The sequence below is a fragment of the Aspergillus luchuensis genome, chromosome 4, assembly GCF_016861625.1.
Source record: "Aspergillus luchuensis IFO 4308 DNA, chromosome 4, nearly complete sequence".
NCBI classification, from domain to species: domain Eukaryota; kingdom Fungi; phylum Ascomycota; class Eurotiomycetes; order Eurotiales; family Aspergillaceae; genus Aspergillus; species Aspergillus luchuensis.
In genome coordinates this window covers 2,544,035-2,562,893 of record NC_054852.1, presented here as the reverse complement: position 1 = coordinate 2,562,893, position 18,859 = coordinate 2,544,035, and the positions used below count along the sequence as shown (strand labels likewise).

Genomic DNA, 18,859 nt, shown 5'->3' with positions numbered 1-18,859 from the left:
TGTTGCTACAGCGACTAAGTGGCTGGTAAGTTTGTGCTTCATAGTGGGATAATGTGGAATGCCCATTGAATCATATAATAAACTACAGAAAAGGATTTCGTGCATCTTCCCCCCACGGACCAATCCCAGGGCCTTTGAACAGTTTACCTCCCTTCCAGACGTGGGTAATCACCCTTGGTTCTTGGAAGACTTTGATATCCTCCAATGGATTCTCCTCCAACGCAATCACATCTGCCTCGTACCCCTCACGAAGCTGACCCGTCAACGGTGCCTGTGGTCCAACCGACAAGGGAGCGTTTGCAGTTGCGGCTTTGATGGCCTCCAACGGTGTCATGCCTCCTCTTTCAACGGCAAACTGCAACTCCAGCGCGGTAGGTCCACCAGGAGCGGTATCAGTTCCCAACGCAATAGTAACGCCCGCCTTGATAGCCCCCTGATAAGCCTTCAAATGCGAATCAGCAAGTGCCTGCAACTTGGCCCACGACTCCTTCACCAACCCCTCTCCATTGCTAGCGAGAAAGATTTCAATAACCGAGCGCGTGGCCACATAAAGAATGCCCTTTTCTTTCATAAGCTCCCACACTTCCTCGTCAGCATAAGACACATGCTCCAGACTTTTGCAACCTGCTTTTATAGCAGCCATGATCCCCGCCTTGCCGTGTACATGTGCAGAAACGATCCGGTTCTGCCGAGCAGCCTCTTCCACTATCACCTTGAGTTCCTCTGGAGAGAACTGTGCAAAGTTGGGGTTATCGTCTCGCGACATGACACCCCCTGAAGCCATCACCTTGATAACCTTTGCACCGCGACGGAGTTGCAACCGTACCGCTCGTCGGACTTCCTCCACGCCGTCGGCGATACATAGCTGTCCTGCTCCCCAGTATCCGGGCCGAGGGTTCGTGACTCCATAATTCCCTAGAACCTCACCTGCGGGAAGAGCGAAAATATCGCCGTGTCCAGCCGTTTGACTAAGAGCAGCGCCGGACGAGTACACATTTGGCCCAACGATCGTGCCGTCATCGATTGCCTTCGCGACCTCGCACCCATATCCGGCCAGGTCGCGGTAGGACGTATACCCATTCTGCAATCCTTCCCAGCACCCACGGGCTAGTCGAGCTCCTGATGATGCTGGATGAGTGGCCAGACCAGAGGTATAATCATTGTAATAGTCGTCATCACCGCCAAAATGCATGTGGCAATCCCACAATCCGGGCATGAGCACGGGGACACGATGAGTGGACTGCGTGGACCGAAGGTATTTCTTAGGAATGTCGGCTTCGGGCCCAACGAAAGCGATGATTTTATCGCTGACGACTAGGGCGGCATTGCGCAGAGGTTCTCCGTCTCCAGGAATCAATAGACCGGCATATATTATAGTGACCTTGGCTTCATCTGTTGATGCAACGACGAGTGGTCTTCGATGGATATTCATCGAAACAGAATTAGGACGGACACAATATGTTGCGCCAAGTGGCGACATGGGCGATTGTGCCATAGGAGCAGTTGGAACAATTCGGCGAACCATGATGAATCGACTTGGATGTCCGAAAGCCAACACAGGGAAACTGGGGAAACTACCAAATAATAACCCCAGAGGTGTCGGGGAAAATGGTCTGTCAGCAATTGCTTGTCTCGTATCGGAGTCCGTCGGGGCTATCCCAATCCTTCCTCTGCCATCGTTATCAGCCGATAGTATGTGAGATTTTAGCCGGTAAGCTAGACCATCTCGGGTGTCAAGGCTTAAGCCATCCTAACCCGCTGGAGACGACGAAGGTCTGGATCCCTTTTCTCTCTCTTATGCAGAATCGAGTATGATTAGCGCCGATTTGCCATCATGCGCTTACGGTTCTGAGTAGCTTACTCATGACGCTCCCTGCTTGGCGATAGCATGAATCAGCTGATGAGGCTTATAGTGATGTGGAAACAGCCGCAGGTGTAGGCGCTCGATTATCATCAACTGCGGGGCCTTTCTATCACGTCCTTAATGCAGTTTTTGCTCAGGAAATGCTACTTTGTTTGGATGGTATCCTGTCTGTCAGACGGAAAATATCGGATGCTCAGACGCCTGTCGACCGTCTAGACACTCCGCGTCATCGCAATCTGCGCATGTTAAAGGAGTGTAGGTAACGTACGCCAACATACAGAAATACTATAACAAAAGCTGACCGTGGTACTGATAAAATCGGCGTCGCCTGTGACGCGGGTATATCATCTCAACTATGGATATGAATAACACGGATGCTCTCGAGTATTGACACTGTATCGAACTGTGGCAGTGATATTTCTTCTAGTGAAGCTAGAAAGGTCACTAAATGTGCTTGGCCATTCGGACGATGGCAAGTCTTTGACTAGACTTGAGACCTTGGGCACGATCTTTTTTCCAATCGCTGCCTTCTGACAGCTTTTTCCCCTGATTCGGGTACTGTCATCGTTTAGTATGCGACTGGGGTGCAGTTTTCGGTGGTATCAGCCACAGACCTTTTTGTTCGGATATCACGAAAACTGGAAAAGAATTATCGGTTGTTTATTTGGCCCAGGAAATGATTCCCGCCGTTCCATTGTGTTGGGGCAGTGTCTCAGCCTGCCTTCCGCCCCCGGCCACCAATTTTATTCGTCTCAGTCCTAATGCGGACCTCGCGGATGGGATGCAGTCATGAAGTCTCGAAAGATTTTACAGCTCCCAACCACCAAGTCAACCTGCATGAAACCTTATAATTTAACTCACAGAGCCATCCAATTTGAGTGAACTTGCAGAAACAAATCCCTGGCAAGGTTTTGGCGCCACGAACGGATCGATCGATCTCACTCTCCTGATCGACGAGGAACGGTGGATCCGAAGTCGATCATTACTCTCCTCGTAAGTTTTATTGTCCTGTAGTAGCACACTATGCTAAATAGCAAAAGCAAAACCTACGCAGAGAAATTTGTCATTTCCCACCGCATACTTAAAGAACGGAACAGCCCCTCTTCCCGGCACACTCGCGTGTCACACAACCTGAACGGTCCAATTGAAAGATGCGGCTCTCTCCAATCTACGTGCTGACATGGGCTCTCCAGGCCTCAGCTACCATTCTGCAGAATGGCCAGGTCCGAGAAGACCTCTACCCTGGCTAGGCTAAGGCTATCTCGTTGGATGATGGCTCTTGGCGAACTTATCAACCGGACGCGTCGGAAATCGCATATAAGGGGAGGTGGGATAGTAAATATGTCTCTTGTGAGCCTTCTGTGATGATTACATCATTTTGGTCGTGTATGTTGCTAACTGACTGGTTCTTCAGGGTGGTCGTATGTCTCAATCGGTTTCCCTGGGTGATGACGTCGGACTAACAGGTATAGACTTCCGGGTATCAAGCTTGGGTTTACGGGCGAGCAGGTATGATAGCGTTGGTCATGAGATACTGGGACTTTCAACTGACATGGCATAGCTTGCTGTAAGCTTCGGTCCTCAGACGAGTGAAGGCGTCCTTTTGGCTTATCGGTAGGGATCTGAGGAAGGGAATTGACTTCTCCTGCTGACTCTATAGGATTGACGGTTTGGACTGGCAATTCTCCAATGTGACTGCGAACTCAACATATCAATTTGCCGGGTCGTGGACCCCTGGATTGGACTTGTCCAAGAACAACACATTTGAAATGAGAGGTAAGTGCAATTCTTCATCAATCGAAACTCATGCTGACGATTGTCTAGTCACGAACTGGGGCTATGGATAAGTCTATCGCTCCATCATGTAGACGCCTTACTGACCTTTCGCACAGTTCAATTGGCCGGTGTCTCGGTCGCTTCGGATTCACAGCTTGTGACAGTTCCTCAATACAGCAAGACTGTGGAGATCATCGGTGATTCGTACGTTCCTTTCTCCTATCATCACGCCACAGCTAACAGCTTTAGCTTCGCATCGGGACAATATGGCACTTACGAAGGACTTTCCTCATGGGCATACAACTACGCCGCTGGGTTAGGCGACGTCGAATACTCGATCACCGTATGTTCCCGTTGCACTTTGCATGCGCCATCTAACCATAACAGGCATATCCCGGTATCTGCTTGACGGACGAACAATGCTACGCGGACAAGGCGCGCGGGATGGTTAGTTTCCCTATATCCCACAGACACAAGCCTCTAACTCGATCAGACACACCAATGGTTCTACGCCTCCGATGCAGGTGTGCGTGCGAGCGCCACTTACGGAAACCAGCCCGAGAAGTGGGATTTCAGTGCCCACCGCGCAGCAGACCTAGTCATCATTGACCTGGGTACAAACGACCACCGAGCCGTAAACGACATCCCCGGTTCGACCTTCTACGACAGCTACGTCGAGCTCGTGACCAGCGTACACGAAACATGGCCAAACGCACAGATCGTTATCATGGTATGGCACCCTCTTCCCCTACCCCAGACCGAGAAACCAACCGCTGACAACCTCTCCAGTCCCTCTGGGGCAATTTCACCCGCTCAGGGGACACCTACGTACAATCCCCCTTCTACGTCTCCGAGATCCAGCGCGTGGCCGAGCATTTCCAAGAGGACGGATTCGTCTATTACTTCGACACCAAGGGCGTGCTACAGCACAACGACATCGACCCGCAAGAGCACCCGACCGACGTCGGCCACATCAAAGTGGCCAGCCACCTGATGCAATGGACGAAGCTGAAATTGGGATGGGAGTTTGGAGCCACAGGTCCGGAAGTCCAGCATGACACGCTGTACTGGAACAACGAGGATAGTTATCGGCGATCGTTCGATGGCAGTTACTAAGCTACATCCATCCATCATATACCTAATGATACACAGATAGAGAGATAGATATTTACAAGAAATGTAGGACAGCGACTACATGCTGAGACACAGCAAAGGGTAGAAGAACCCCTCGCTCTAGGTTTGCAACAACATGAAGTTGAACCGCATATCAACTTGTTATCGGTATTAAGAGGCATACAGCAGACGACACTCGCTCAAGGATGATTAGGGCCTCAGAGGAGACTTGTCGTGGCTGGGGTTTAATACCACTTCTTTTGGCTTGTTTGCTTTAATGGTGATAACACGCTTCGTGCGACACATTAGGCAGGAAGATGATATCCCAGATAGATAAATAGATAGTTTCTTATTGGTTGTCGTCGATATTGAAATTTCGAGGTTGACGTCCGCATAACATTATAGCAGGCGCAACACGTAGCGAAGCGACGATGATGATGAGGTAAAAGGGAAGAGGAGGGAGGATGATGGGAGGGGGGGAGACGGCGGGAGGATTTATATCTAACCGGTTGTGGCCGCGCTAAACTGCTTTTGGTTGGTGTCGGTTGTAACCGAGGAATGGGCTTGGCGGGAGGAGGAGGAGGTTGGTTGGTTGGGGTTGTGGATGGAGAGATGCAACGCAGGGTGGTAGTATGGAGGAGGGGGTGAGTAGTAGGTTATGGTTGAGTGTTTTATTCACAGTGTATGTATGGTGTCTATATACAGTCCATGAAAGTTGTAGATATACAAAGTTATACCAATCTCGACCCCTCCACAGCCCTAGCATACCGATCGCATGTCGCCGAGAAGAACATATTCCCCGCTACAGCGATAATCATCGCTCGCGCGTGTTTCAATTGCGCGCCGTTCACACTATTCGTACTGCTAGTTGTGATGAGTCGAGTATACTCTTCATCCATCTGTCTCTCCACATCACGTAGCATAAGTCGAACCACCATCTTGGCAGAGGAGTCAGAACACCCCATGAGATCCTGCACGACTCGAACTGCATTGAGACCCGTATCTCCGCTGGCTACTTCCTTAGCATACGAGTACAAGTCGTTCGTAAGGAGCAGATGTTTCGCACAGAGGGATTTTAAATAACTGACGCTTCGAAGATCCGTCGGCGAGGACGAAGCATGCGGAGTAGTGATAGAAAACTCCACGCAGCGGAGAGTAAGCGTGGCACCGAAATCTTCTAACCCATGGGCGATATACTCATCCAGAGAACTGAAACGTGTTGGTCCTTGCTGGTGGTTCCGAGACGTAGAGCCCCATGATAGGATATCTTCGATGAGAATAGCCCCATTACCGGGATCTGCAGTGAGGATTTCCTCCGAGATGATGTTGAAGGCCTTATGGGATGGTTTGCTGTTCTTTTCTGCAGGGATCAAGACCACATCGTCGTTGAGATTACCCGCATCGACGGCATCGTCGTGCAAAAAGGCTAGAACCAACGTCCTGGAGAAGAGTTTGATTCTAGCTAGATCGCATAGTGGGAAGAGGTGGATTGTGTAGGATACCACTGCTTCTGTCACTGCAGTGAGGTATTTCTCTCCCTTGGGGTTGTTGTTTGGTGGGAAAAGGGTCTGTAATAAGTCTTTTGTTGCGGCTTCTGCTTCGCGCCAGTATTTGGATTGCAGAGTGCAGGGGAGTGAGGTTGGCCAGGGGACTTTGAGATTTTGTGGGTTGAGGGGGATAGCATGTTCGTATTCTGCATCCTGGGTGAGGTTTGATGGGTGTAGAAATGAGAATGCTGGGGATGTTGGACTAGATTGGGTTACTGGAGTGGCTGGATCAAATGCGTAAGAGATGGGACGCGGATGGTAGATTGGTGTGGAGTCGCACACTCGAGGTGTTTGGGTGAACTTGCGACATTGTGGCGTGTTGATTGAGAGTATCTGTGGTAGGAAGCCTAATCTCTGTACCCGGGAATGGCGGAGGAATGTCCGACTCATGCAGACCATAGACATGGTTGATGCCTGTTGGTGTTTAGGGATGTTGCAGGGGGATCGGCGGGCGGCACGCGTGAAACCGCGAGGCACTTGCTGGCTATTATTCCTCACAACCGGCAGTCAACGGCAGTGACATATCCGTCGTATCCTTGAAGTAGACTGCGTCGACTCATTCAAGAATTCTGTCCGTGGAAAGGGTCGTCCCAATGTTAGAGTTGAAGTGCGCCCGTTATGATTTTTCCAGTTATCAAAGTTTTCACATCGTTCACCCAACCGGCCAAAGGAGGCCGTGGATGCGAAATGGGAGACCCAAGCACACAGCAGACCATGAAGACATTGCCTCCCAGATTTACATCAACCTGGTACAGTAGTGGGCTAGGAACCGTTTAAAATAGAATATTTGTGGGGTTTGATAGAGTGTCCCTGGATGTCGCAGGAATTGTCTCCACCAACAGCAGATCGCGGCGTATTCGTTTTCAATTTCCTATTCAGGATATCCATGGGCCAAGGTACAACAGCATGGAAATTCAGTCGTAATCGCGTTCTATCACAGAATATATAAGACCCGGCATTCTTTCATGTACTCCAGAATGAATCTACAACAATACAACCAACGTGACAATGATGCTCCCAAAGCTCCTGTCACTCATCGCCCTTCCAGCATTGGCTGCGGCCAACTGCAAAACTACCCCCGGTGATGCAGCTTGGCCTTCAATCGAGGAGTGGTCGGCTTTGAACCAATCTATTGGCGGGTCTCTTATTCGAACTGCCCCTGCTGCCTCTTCCTGCTATGCAGGAAACCCGTTGGGCTCGTCGTACAACTGCTCCTCGGTGAAAGACCACTGGTCCTACGCAGCCTACCATGCCGCATGGCCTGAAAGCAACGACTACTCCATCTACAACAACAACTCCTGCGTACCCCCAGGTGTCGCCGGCTATACCAAGGACAAGGGATGCAGTATCGGCGGCATGCCCCAATACATCGTCAATGCCACTACCGAAGAGCAGGTCGCAACGGCCATGTCATGGGCATCGCAGAGGGACATTCGCATCGTCGTGAAATCTACAGGCCACGATCTTAACGGCCGGTACGTATACCCTCATTACTCCATCTCCTCAATGACTCAACTCAGCTAACCTACCCCCTCAAGATCAACCGGTGCCTACTCCCTCTCAATCTGGACCCACAACTTCAACCACATCCACCACAACTCAACCTGGCATGTCCCCGGCACCAACAAAACCGCAGACGTGCTAATCTGCGGCGGCGGCAACAACTGGGGCACTGTCTATACCTCAGCCGTAACCCAACACAACCGGACAGTCGTAGGCGGCGAAGACGCCACAGTAGGCCTAGGCGGCCTGATCCAGAACGGAGGCCACGGCCTCCTATCCAGCCACTACGGCCTCGCCTCCGACAACGTGTACCAAGTCACAGTCATCACCCCGGAGGGCCACATCCTCACCGCAAACGACGCCCAAAACCAAGACATCTTCTGGGCCGTCCGTGGCGCCGGTGGTGGCCAATTCGGCGTAGTGACCGAGTTCATCCTAAAAACGCATCCAATCCCAGAGAACGTCGTAACCGGCGGCCTGACCATCTACGCATCCAACAACTCCAACGTCTCAGAACTAGCTTCCTGGACCGCCTTCGCCGAAACAGCATCCCAGATCCCATACCTCATGGACTCCGGCATCACAGGCACCATCATGGCCGCGACCGGCAAATCAGCAAGCACCTACGCTGGCGTCGACGAAGTCCTCGCCGGTCCAGCTGTAATCATCAGCTTAATCGCCTACAACACCACCGTCCAAGCCATGAACACCACTCTCTACAACCTCTCTACCCAACTCACCGACAACACAACCCGAATTACCACCAAATTCACACCCCCAACCTCCCAACCCTACTGGTCCTACATTAAACCGAACTTCCTCGCCAGCCAATCCGCCGGCGCATCCAGCCTCTTCACAAGCCGCCTCCTCGGCAAATCCGAGCTCTCATCCCTCCCACAAGCGGATCTCATCTACTACTTGCAACAAATCTCCGCCTCCCAATCCGGCTCCGGCTCCCTCCTGATCTTCGGCCTCCAGGGCGGCCCCGGCACCGCTAACGTGCCCGAACAGCGCCGCGGGAGCGTCCTTCCATCATGGCGCAGCGCTTACGCACACGTCATGGCGTATGGCGGCTCCGTGAACGAAACCGGTGATCCTGCGGCGTCGCTGGCTGAGGCAGCGGAATGGTATGAGAGTGTGCTGGAGCCGGTGTGGAGGAATTGGGCGCCGAATATGGGGGCGTATATGAATGAGGGTAATCCGTTTAGTAGTACCTGGAAGAGGGACTTCTATGGAGATGGGTATGAAAGGTTGGTGGAGGTTAAGAGGAGATATGATCCGAGGGGAAGTCTCTGGGTGTATTCTGGGGTGGGAAGTGATGAGTGGGAGTTTGATTTGAGGAGTGGGTTGCTTTGTAGGGTGTAGATGGGGAAACATTTGTTTAGGTTGTGATAGGTAGTTATTTTCTCTTCTTTGTGTTAGTAGTATGTGTGTGTGTATATAGTTCTTTTAGCAGTATGCTATGATATAGATATTTGAGCTTTAGTATCTGTTACTGTCTGCTTAGCTGAAGACGTAACCTAGGTAAACGAGTATACGATGCTATTATAAATGTAGACAATTGAACAATTATATATACATATCACGATGATATACAACAATATATGTACTCCCCCAACCCAACCACCTAATCCTCCTGCATCAACCGCTGCATCTCACCCCCATCCCGAACATGCAAATCAAAGCTCAACTCCCCAACTAAGCTTTTCACATTCCTATAACAAGAATCACCATTAGTAAAAACATATCCACATCATATGAAATATTATAAAGAAAAAGGGGGAATCAACCACATACCTCAACAAATCATCCAACGAGCAACTAACCACGGACCTCAAAACCTCTAGACAAACAAACGCCGAGAAAGCCGGATCCTCCACGTGTCGAATACTCAATAACTCCTCATCAATGCGCTGCAGCTCCCTTGCAAGCGGGAATGTATCCCCCGTCTCGAGATACGGCGGTAACGGCTGAGAATTCTGCACCGAAGCGGACAAGTGGCAGAGTAGGGAGGTGATTTTGTGGGATTTGAAGCCGCTGGATTGGAGGGCTATTGATGCCAGGCGGGAGATCCATTTATTATTATCATTATTATTATTATTATTGTCAGTGGTGTTGGTTGTGGTGGTGGTAGTGGACAAAGCATCCATGTTCTGAGTGGTATGCGCCATCAACGCCATGCTAGTGAGCATGCGCTGGATCTGCGAGATGATTTCATCATAAGTTGCACGGGGGAATTTCCCACCGATAGGAGGCTCGAAGGAGCTGAAGTGGCTGTGCATGCGGAGGCTGTTTAGGAGGAGCATTTCTTCTTTGAAGACTTTGTGGCGGGTGCGTTGGAGGGTGGAGGATGCGGAGCGGATGTCGCCGTCTTCGGTGGTGGTGGTGTTGGTGTCGAGTTCGCCGGTGAGCCAGAGCTCGATGGTTGTGTGCATGCAGCTGTAGAATTTGGCGAGGACGAAGAGTCCGCGTCCGAGAGTCTTGCGGAGGGTGGTTTTGGCGGTTATGGGGTAGGGGAAGATGACCCAGAAGAAGGAGATGGCGCAGCCGGCGGCGACGGCGGCGAGTTTGTATGGGCCGAAGAGGTAGATAGGGTAGTAGGGTTGGCCGTTGGAGGTGGCGACTTCGATGCCGAGTTTGCGGACCTGGTTGGGTTAGAGTGGGTTGTTTTGAGGGGATTCGGGAGGGGTTCTTACTTGTAGCTCGTAGCCTACGATGACGTTTAGGGTGACGATGGCGATCACAGAGGCTCCGAAGTATTGCGGGACTTTGACGTAAAAGTAGTACTGTTGGATAGGTTAGTAGGTGGCTGGTATGTAGATGATGCTGGCTTACCTCGAAGACGTTGGCGAGGTAGAGGAACACTATGACACCCGGGGTCTTCTCGTCCACGATATACCACACAATCAAACTCAGGACTAACGAGACGGCTGTTGCGACGATGCGTGCAACGAAGCCAAACATTGTCTGTCCGCTGGTCGGGTTCATCCCAATCACGATGACAATCATGGCCCAGATGCATCTTTGGTGGATGAAGAAGTCCTGTGTCTTACGCAGGTATGCCAGAATACCAACAGAAAATGCTGCTGCTGCAACTCGGAAACCAAAAATACTTTGCTCGGAACTGATAATGTGCGATAAGTAACGAAGCGCCAAACTGCCTTTCTCAAACCAGTTGGCTGGGGGCAGGTGTTCAGGATCCGGGAAGTTGTTCGCTTCGGTCTGGCCAAGGGCAGCTGGATCGACATGAGATGATTGTCTCCGATCCGGAGCAGACTTGGTGTCGTGGTCGGTATTAAGTGAAAGCCATTTACGGATGGTGTTGAGTCTGGGGAGAATCAGTCTGCTGCACTTCATAGTGCCATCCTGGATTCGGTCATCAGCGAAACGGATCAAGTCGAGGGTCGCGGTCAGTAGGTTGTCCTGCAGATGCCCCATGAACAGTATGAGAAAGAACTCTTGCTTGACGTCAGGGTCTGTCGCAATGGCTGTCAGGTCCTCTTGGGAGGTGGCATCATCCGGCTTCTCTGAGACACTGAACGCCTCAAGAGATGCGAGATTTCTTGTAAGGTCCTTGCGGCGTGAGAAGTAGTTTCGCATTTCTTGTCCAAAACGCTGTGCGAATTGTGGCTCTAGTGGTGTGAGTAGTTCTCCCGTCCCTTCCTCATCTGCTTTTCCTGAGTATTGTTTCTCGATGTTCTTGCGCTTAGATAGCCCAAGTGCCAGCAAGACATATTGCAATCCAACTGTCACCAACCTGGAAGAGACCACTAGGCGATCTTGAAGTGTTTGGGCTACCTTTTGCATCTCAGATTGTTTCACAGAATCCTGCTCGGCGTCGAGCGATCCCAAACTGCTGTTGCGCGTTCCTTCGTTTCTGACAATCATGTCCAGAACCTCAGGTAGCATAGCCATTCCTGAAAGGGGCAGCAAAATACCCCGTAGCAACCCTCCAATACTACTCAGGTCGCCTGCTGACAGTTTTCCCCATGCGATTTCGTCTTTCGAATAGAGCAGGTCTGATTGTAGCTTCCCATGTAGCCCGTTCAATTTAGTGATTGATGCTGTCAAGCGCTTCTGCTTCGCTTCCAGATCCAAACTGGGACTGCTTTGCATGTCTCGCATACTTCGTGCTGTGCGCGTCCTCTTCAGAAGCCCTTGACTTCCGGTCCATACCTCTGACGTCCCCTTGACAAAGTCGATCTGGGACTCGAGTACGTTATCGATCTGCGCGACGTAACCCCTGATATCGTCGAAGACATGTCCGCGGCTAGTGATTGGTAGTATAAGGAGAGAGACCCCGGTGGCAATGGCAAACCCCAGCATAAACCCCTTTAACAGTCTTGAAACTAATGAAAGACCCTCGGATAGTGTGGTGAACATGCCACCGCGAGTGATAGTAACAGAAGAAAAGATCGAGAAAGCTACCATAGGATCCTGCAGCTCCTGCGGGCGCCAAGCACGGATAGTATTTGCGGCCCTGCATAAGTTTAGCGAAATTGAAAACGCTATCAACGTAGATGGACATACCAAATCATGAATATCAGCCATATAGCGGACACGGCACAGGCATCGCTACTGAAGCCATTCCGGACGGCCTCACTAGCATCGGGAGGGGTGTTATGTTGTCTCGCTCGTACGGCGCAGAATATCGCTAAGCAACAAAGAGAAGCTGATACACATGTTGACAAGAGATCATAAAACATGATCCGCATGAACTTGGCCCGCGGTGTCAGTGCTTGAGACAGGACCGAAATGAGAGCTGATAGATACCCGATCGTGAGGGTAATGTCGGATATAGCACTACTCTGGTAACTGCTAGATATCAGCTACACTTATTCGAGAGATTGATACGTAATATGACCTACATCGCTATCACAATTGTCGGTGGCAAAGCGCCCTTCAGCATGATAAGGAAGGACCGAGTGTCCAAGTCGAGCCGCTGTCTCCATGTCAAGGGATTTAAAATACTGTTGAAAGTTTTAGTTCATCCCAACTACACAGATACTGCGACAATTGCCTACCTCAGCAACCCGGCCATTCTAGCCCCGCCAGCGCTCCTTGAGGGAGCCATTGTGCATTGACTGCTGTGACCGTACAGCTAAGGTCACGGGAAGCAGGATACTGCGTATGCTCGCATATGGGCTGATTAGATAGAGTGTGTAAAATAAGATGAAGAATTTTCATTCTTCTGATCCTCTTAGCTCGCCGAAAGATCATCGATCGAGCCGGGCTGAGTGACGGCCGCATCCGGGTCGGGTTGCCGTGCCTGGATCTCGTGACGCGTGCCGAGCCAAATGCCGATAGAAGAAGGTTTCTTCTTCACGGGGCGTCCGCAACATTATCGGCTGGGGATTTCGGCCATCAGATAGCTCTTGAATGAGATGCAGGGCTGACATGGTTAGAGGAATAGTAGGCGCGATTTCCTTGTGGGCTTCCGTAGCTGGTCAAATTGGCTGATTGGCAGTAGGCAGTATCAGGTGATGCCAAAATACATAGTATACGCAAGAGTTAACTGTTGAGAATCTAGTCTTTTGGGCGAGCAGTAACCTTGCGGATGAACAATATCATTTCCAAAACTTATCGTCATCTGAGTCCGAGCAGTGAGATAAGGTCTCTAACATAATTATTGATCTTAACCGTAACTCCCCGACGAGCCATTATAAAGTAGAGGAGATAATATGAAGCGGACGATAATGCGAGCGGATGAAACCTTTGCCGTCACGTCCCTCCGCATACAGTCACGTGACCTATACACTGGCTGTCGCTGCATGCTTTCGGGGAGGACTAAGGATGCTTTGGCCATAGGATGACTCGTGTTCTACGATAGAGCCAATTTGAAATGAATGGAACAGGCGTTCGAATGGTTGGATGACATTACTCCAGCGCGACATGATGACGAGTGGACGGACACATCATGCCTGCAAAGGTACCAACGAACGCTAGGACATCACCCCGCATATGTACTCTGGTCGTGGTTACTATTCTTTGTGCTTCTACCCACTGGCCAAGACGGTCAGATGCACTGACATCCGGACATGCATCTTCCAAATCGGACGCTGTTGCGGGGTTACGAGGCGCGCTGGGCCGTCATGATCTCGTCGTGTCCAGAATATCCAGATATACTTTGTTGAGAAACAATGAAGAAGACCAGAGTTGTCTGGTTCTCATTCCATTTCCAGATGCCAAGCCGGAAACGCAATAAGCGACAATGATGTGAAACTATAATGATAGGATGGAATCTGTCCGAAGGCACCGTCAATATGAACTCAATGCGTCGATGGCAGTTCCATCACAACGGTCCACGGCACAGCCATAGCTTCTCGCTCAGCCACACTGCTGCGGAGACGGTTGGGGATGACGAGTCCATGGTCTAGATCGTGAGTCAGCGGATTCTAAGGAACCGCGCTGAATGGCCAAAGAGGACGTATGAGAGAGATACTGAAAGTACTTTGTACCTTGAACACGTATTGAGCGACGAGAAGACCTGTCAACATTCCGGAGAGATTCTGACGCTGACGAAAGCTCATTGAGCCTTTGCAGGGACAAGCTCATGTGACGCGTTACCCAAAGCTGTTGGCTCCCCTGTAAAGTACGGGTATGGGATACCGGAATCCGGAGAAATGCTACCGAAACGAGGCTGACTCCTGACGTAGTGCCGACCAATCAAGAACGAGCCACTAGTGGACCTCGGGGCAGGCGCAGGAAACCAGCGGGTCTGATTGGAGGGTTTCTCGGGGAGAAGATTTGGGGGAAGAGTTTTATTTGTTGAGAAAGACAGGTGGACTTGGCAAATCACTTCCAAGCCCGCCCGTTCTGGCCTCAATTCTCGGTCGGGGTTATGGAATTCACAACTTTCAGTCATCGTTGTGTGTGTCTGTTTTCTGTTCTATCCGTTGCGTAACAGGGTATCTTTACCCCCTTACCTCTGCAAGCCACGGCACCCTGAAATAGAAGCTACGCAATCGAAAAATGTAGATAGTCTCATAATCAACTAACTGCTGTTGACTCCTTTCAACCCTAGTTTCGCTGGCCCCACTGTTGATGTCGTAGGTGTGCATCTCATAGACGGATTCTGGAAAAAGGTGAGATGGATTGAGATTTGCCCCTATGGGTCCGCGGCCCAGGGGTGGAGACCTTTATCCCATCGAGCGGCCCAAAAATAATAGTAGCTATCTGATTCATCATTAGTATTCAACTTTTTTGATTCTCTGTCGACTGACAAACGGAGAAGTCCCGCCCGTGATCGCTGACATCTCCGAGTCCGAAATTGAAAAATAGCCGATGACACCATTGGAACCCAGTTCTCCGAGCTCTGGTCGGAAATATCACAAGAGGAGATGACCTCAGCAGTACTTGTTGGGGTAATTTGCGTAGGTACCTATCTAAAAGTGATGTGATAGGATGTTAGAGCAACTGTTGGCTACGATTGATAAGGTGCAAGGTGGAGACCAGCTGCGTGTCGAGGCGACGGCAATTCACTGCGACTCGACTGCTGCGAAACGGGGCGGACCATGGCTCCAGTTCAGAATAAGGTCAGGATCAGGATGATCATCCTGCTGTCTTGGCAAGCATCATTGGTCCTGCTTCCATGCCACAGGGCCTCCCCCCCGTCCCAGAAAGGTTGACTTCTCCATTCCCTTATAATAGTCCGGTCGCGCAGGTTACTTCCAGAGACCCTCTCTTCCTATCTATATTCTCCTTCCTGAAGCTTGGCTTGCTTCTTCAGTTCCTGTGTTTGACACAGCTTCCTCTTCACCAGTTTATCACACACGTCTTATCGAGGGCCCCTCTTGCCTTCTTTATCTGATCCTTTCCGTTCCTGGCTCTGAAATACATGCGTGAGTGCCTCTCCCTATCTGCCTCCTATCGCCATCCCTTCCCTGGCCCACTAGAGGCCCTCACACGATTTCATTCATTTGACATCTCATCAATGATTGTATCCATCTTGACCCCCCTGACTAACATTCTATCTCTTTGCTATGCAGACCGGATTCACTCGTGGGCGAAAGCTCACGCGTCTACCCCGAATAATTCCCAGGGTCAAAACCAGTCCAACACCCAGTCCTCTGAGGACGCTTCGGCTCAAGATGCTCAAGTGAAAGAAGGTATACGTGACCCGGCTAGCCCGGAGTCGGAAAAAGATGCCAATCAAACCACTGAGCGCCCACTGTTCGTCCGGATGAAGGATGGAATTGTTCGCTTCACCGGACACACCAAACGCGCTCTGTGCCACAGCTGGGTCAATGTGCTGCTCGTCTTCGTCCCTGTCGGCATTGCGGTCCAGGCCGCTGGACTCAATCCAGGCCTGGTCTTTGCCATGAATGCGATAGCTATCATCCCCTTGGCCGGTCTGCTCAGCCATGCCACCGAGTGTGTCGCCAGTCGATTGGGTGACACCGTAGGTGCGCTCATTAACGTCACCTTTGGAAATGCAGTAGAGTTGATCATCTTGTATGTTCCCGAATCCACCCATTTACCCCTGACTGTTGCTAACGTTTCGGTAGCATGTAAGTTGTTGCTTATAAGAGCATGTGCATACACAAATACTAATCACAGCGAATTCGTTCAGTATTGCTCTAGTCAAGGTGAGCCAACCGGTTCTGCAACAGAGTCAAGGATCGCTCTAACTTGTCCAGAATGAGATTCGGATCGTCCAAGCATCCCTGCTGGGATCCATCTTAGCAAACCTACTGCTGATCTTGGGTATGGCCTTTCTGTTGGGAGGCTTGCGCTTCCAGGAACAGGTAAATCTGCCAGCAACCTGAGCTGTACGCGTTCGCCAAACTAACATGTGCCAGATTTATAATAGCACTGTCACTCAAATGAGTGCATGTCTCCTCAGTTTGAGTGTCATGAGTTTGCTCTTGCCGGTATGTCTGCGCATCCCTCCGGGTTACCCTATACTTGCTGACGTATCCAGACGGCGTTCCATGCTTCCTGGTCGGACGCCGGAGATGCAGATAAATACACACTCAAAGTTAGCCGTGGAACAAGTGTTGTAAGTAGTATCAACTGCCAATCATGTCATACCTTTCTAAATTTTTCGATCAGGTCTTGCTCCTGGTGTACGTTTTGTACATCATATTCCAGCTCAAATCCCACGCCTATCTTTACGCCAGTATCCCACAACAGATCATCGATGAGGAATCTCACCCCGGTGTTCTTGCTGAATTCATGAATAGTTCGTCAGACTCGAGCAGTTCATCGGATGAGTCTGTGGATACGACAACCTCCTGGTCCACCGCCAAGCGTATAAAGAGGGCCATGAAACATAGGCGTCATCGCAAGTCGAGCACCAGCTCGCATGGTACGGTCTCTCCACAGTCATTCCGTAAGAAGTCATCGGCCGATATTCCTCCTGCAGCCGTTATAGATGAGCATGCTGGTTCTGCTGGTGACCTGAGTGTTACTCAAGCCGATGGGTCTGGCTCGTTTGTCATCGATTTTGGAGATGACAGCAGATACGATGCCGATCATGAACCTCAGACCCGGGACTTCGGACAACCACAGGACAAAGCCTCCAAGGAGGATCGAAAGGCCAAAAGGCGTGAGCGACGAAAGCAGCGTCGTGCCGAAAAGGACAATGCCGCTACATCTGTGAAGGGCACAACTGTGACTGGCCGCCCATCCATGAAGACATCCCAGACAGAACCAGCCTTGGATCATCCTCAGCCTCCGGTGGAGGTTGGAGAAGCAACCGAACCTGCCAAAAGGCGATCGCCCTTCCGTCCAACCATCCCATCTCTATTAAGCAACACTGTTTTTTCGAGCAACTTGGCCGCTCCTAACTCGACGGTGCCCGCAAGTCCCTCAAATCCCTATGGCCTTCGACGAACGCATTCTCTACCCTCTTTCACCAACCGCCCTCCACCACCAGGAAATTCCGTTCAGTTTGCCCGGGGTGCTTCTCGCATGCCCACGGCCGTGGCCAACAACCCAATTGAAGCAGTCCCCGAGCAGCCGGAACCTGAAATGTCTCGCACCGCAGCGGTGGTGATGCTTCTGGTGTCAACCGGACTTGTCGCAGTGTGTGCGGAGTTCCTCGTCGACGCTATCCCCACCATGATCGAGAGCTCGTCTGTCAGTGAAGCCTTTATCGGTCTGATCATCCTCCCTATTGTTGGCAACGCCGCCGAGCACGTGACCGCCGTCAGTGTGGCCACCAAGAACAAGATGGACCTGGCAATCGGTGTATCGGTAGGAAGTAGTATTCAAATCGGTATGTTTTTATTGTTTTGTCTGATAACAGAGGCTCATTCGTCACAGCTATTTTTGTTACGCCACTGGTGGTCATCCTGGGTTGGTGTATGGACAAGGACATGTCTTTGTACTTCACGCTATTCGAGACCATCTGTTTGTTTGTCACGGCCTTTGTTGTCAACTTCCTGGTCTTGGATGGCCGAAGCAACTATTTGGAAGGGTCTTTGCTCATTGCAGCCTATGTCATCATAGGGTAAGTTGAATTCTCTCTAGAGTTGCGTTTATTCAGTGGCTAACGAGCTTCAAGTGTTGCTGCGTTTTATTATCCTGGTAGTGGACAGTCCAGCGATCTTGGCACTGCTGGAGGATAAGCAGCTGGCAGGGGTTCATTAAGACCTATGTCATAACATCGGGTGTTCTAATACCCGACTGCACAGTGGTGGTGGAGTAGAGGGAGGTTAGTGAGCTACGGAGGTGGGTTCGGAGACATGGGAAGAAGACGGAGGGTTTATGTTAGACGGTGGGCGAGAGGAGGATGGTTCCATTGAACGAGATTGCCAATAATGCTGCCTGGTTTAGTCTAGACAATTCAGAATGCAAACTACCACTTCTCGGAAATGTTCTTTCTTGTGGATTGCGGGATTTTCTGCAGCAATAGTACGACCATTTGATACCCTTAAATCCCGCTCCGATGCAACAATATCTAATACATCGCCTGCCAAGCCGAGTAGATTTCCTGGCGCAGGAGTAGTACTCTCTCCGCGCATCCTGTCGATATGGCGCAGGATCTAACTGTAGGCAACGAGGCACTGATACTTTCTTCTCAAGTAATGCGTCAGTAAGTACGCTCTTG

The 18,859-nt window shown here is 50.8% G+C and overlaps 7 protein-coding genes across 7 annotated transcripts; 4 read left to right on the top strand and 3 right to left on the bottom strand.

Moving 5' to 3' along the window:
- Positions 1-82: 82 nt before the first annotated feature.
- On the bottom strand, positions 83-1,525 carry AKAW2_40896S (amidohydrolase family protein; the record flags this gene model as incomplete). Its single annotated transcript, XM_041689275.1, has 1 exon — positions 83-1,525. One exon carries the CDS (start codon positions 1,523-1,525, stop codon positions 83-85), a length of 1,443 nt encoding a protein of 480 aa, XP_041542976.1.
- A 2,108-nt stretch (positions 1,526-3,633) lies between these two features.
- On the top strand, positions 3,634-4,756 carry AKAW2_40895A (SGNH/GDSL hydrolase family protein; the record flags this gene model as incomplete). Its single annotated transcript, XM_041689274.1, has 6 exons — positions 3,634-3,640; positions 3,757-3,844; positions 3,890-3,983; positions 4,028-4,087; positions 4,134-4,370; positions 4,430-4,756. 6 exons carry the CDS (start codon positions 3,634-3,636, stop codon positions 4,754-4,756), a joined length of 813 nt encoding a protein of 270 aa, XP_041542975.1.
- Positions 4,757-5,484: 728 nt separating this feature from the next.
- Positions 5,485-6,705, bottom strand: AKAW2_40894S (uncharacterized protein; the record flags this gene model as incomplete). Its single annotated transcript, XM_041689273.1, has 1 exon — positions 5,485-6,705. One exon carries the CDS (start codon positions 6,703-6,705, stop codon positions 5,485-5,487), a length of 1,221 nt encoding a protein of 406 aa, XP_041542974.1.
- A 603-nt stretch (positions 6,706-7,308) lies between these two features.
- On the top strand, positions 7,309-9,168 carry AKAW2_40893A (putative isoamyl alcohol oxidase; the record flags this gene model as incomplete). Its single annotated transcript, XM_041689272.1, has 2 exons — positions 7,309-7,775; positions 7,839-9,168. The coding sequence occupies 2 exons, from the start codon at positions 7,309-7,311 to the stop codon at positions 9,166-9,168; spliced, it is 1,797 nt and encodes a 598-aa protein (XP_041542973.1).
- Positions 9,169-9,430: 262 nt separating this feature from the next.
- Positions 9,431-12,877, bottom strand: AKAW2_40892S (uncharacterized protein; the record flags this gene model as incomplete). Its single annotated transcript, XM_041689271.1, has 7 exons — positions 9,431-9,518; positions 9,601-10,448; positions 10,500-10,589; positions 10,639-12,283; positions 12,334-12,618; positions 12,672-12,773; positions 12,828-12,877. 7 exons carry the CDS (start codon positions 12,875-12,877, stop codon positions 9,431-9,433), a joined length of 3,108 nt encoding a protein of 1,035 aa, XP_041542972.1.
- A 2,763-nt stretch (positions 12,878-15,640) lies between these two features.
- Positions 15,641-16,447, top strand: AKAW2_40891A (uncharacterized protein; the record flags this gene model as incomplete). The annotated part of the gene is made up of 2 exons (XM_041689270.1): positions 15,641-15,644; positions 15,792-16,447. 2 exons carry the CDS (start codon positions 15,641-15,643, stop codon positions 16,445-16,447), a joined length of 660 nt encoding a protein of 219 aa, XP_041542971.1.
- A 64-nt stretch (positions 16,448-16,511) lies between these two features.
- On the top strand, positions 16,512-18,377 carry AKAW2_40890A (putative membrane bound cation transporter; the record flags this gene model as incomplete). The annotated part of the gene is made up of 6 exons (XM_041689269.1): positions 16,512-16,550; positions 16,605-16,676; positions 16,727-16,804; positions 16,858-18,025; positions 18,073-18,259; positions 18,314-18,377. 6 exons carry the CDS (start codon positions 16,512-16,514, stop codon positions 18,375-18,377), a joined length of 1,608 nt encoding a protein of 535 aa, XP_041542970.1.
- Positions 18,378-18,859: the final 482 nt, after the last annotated feature.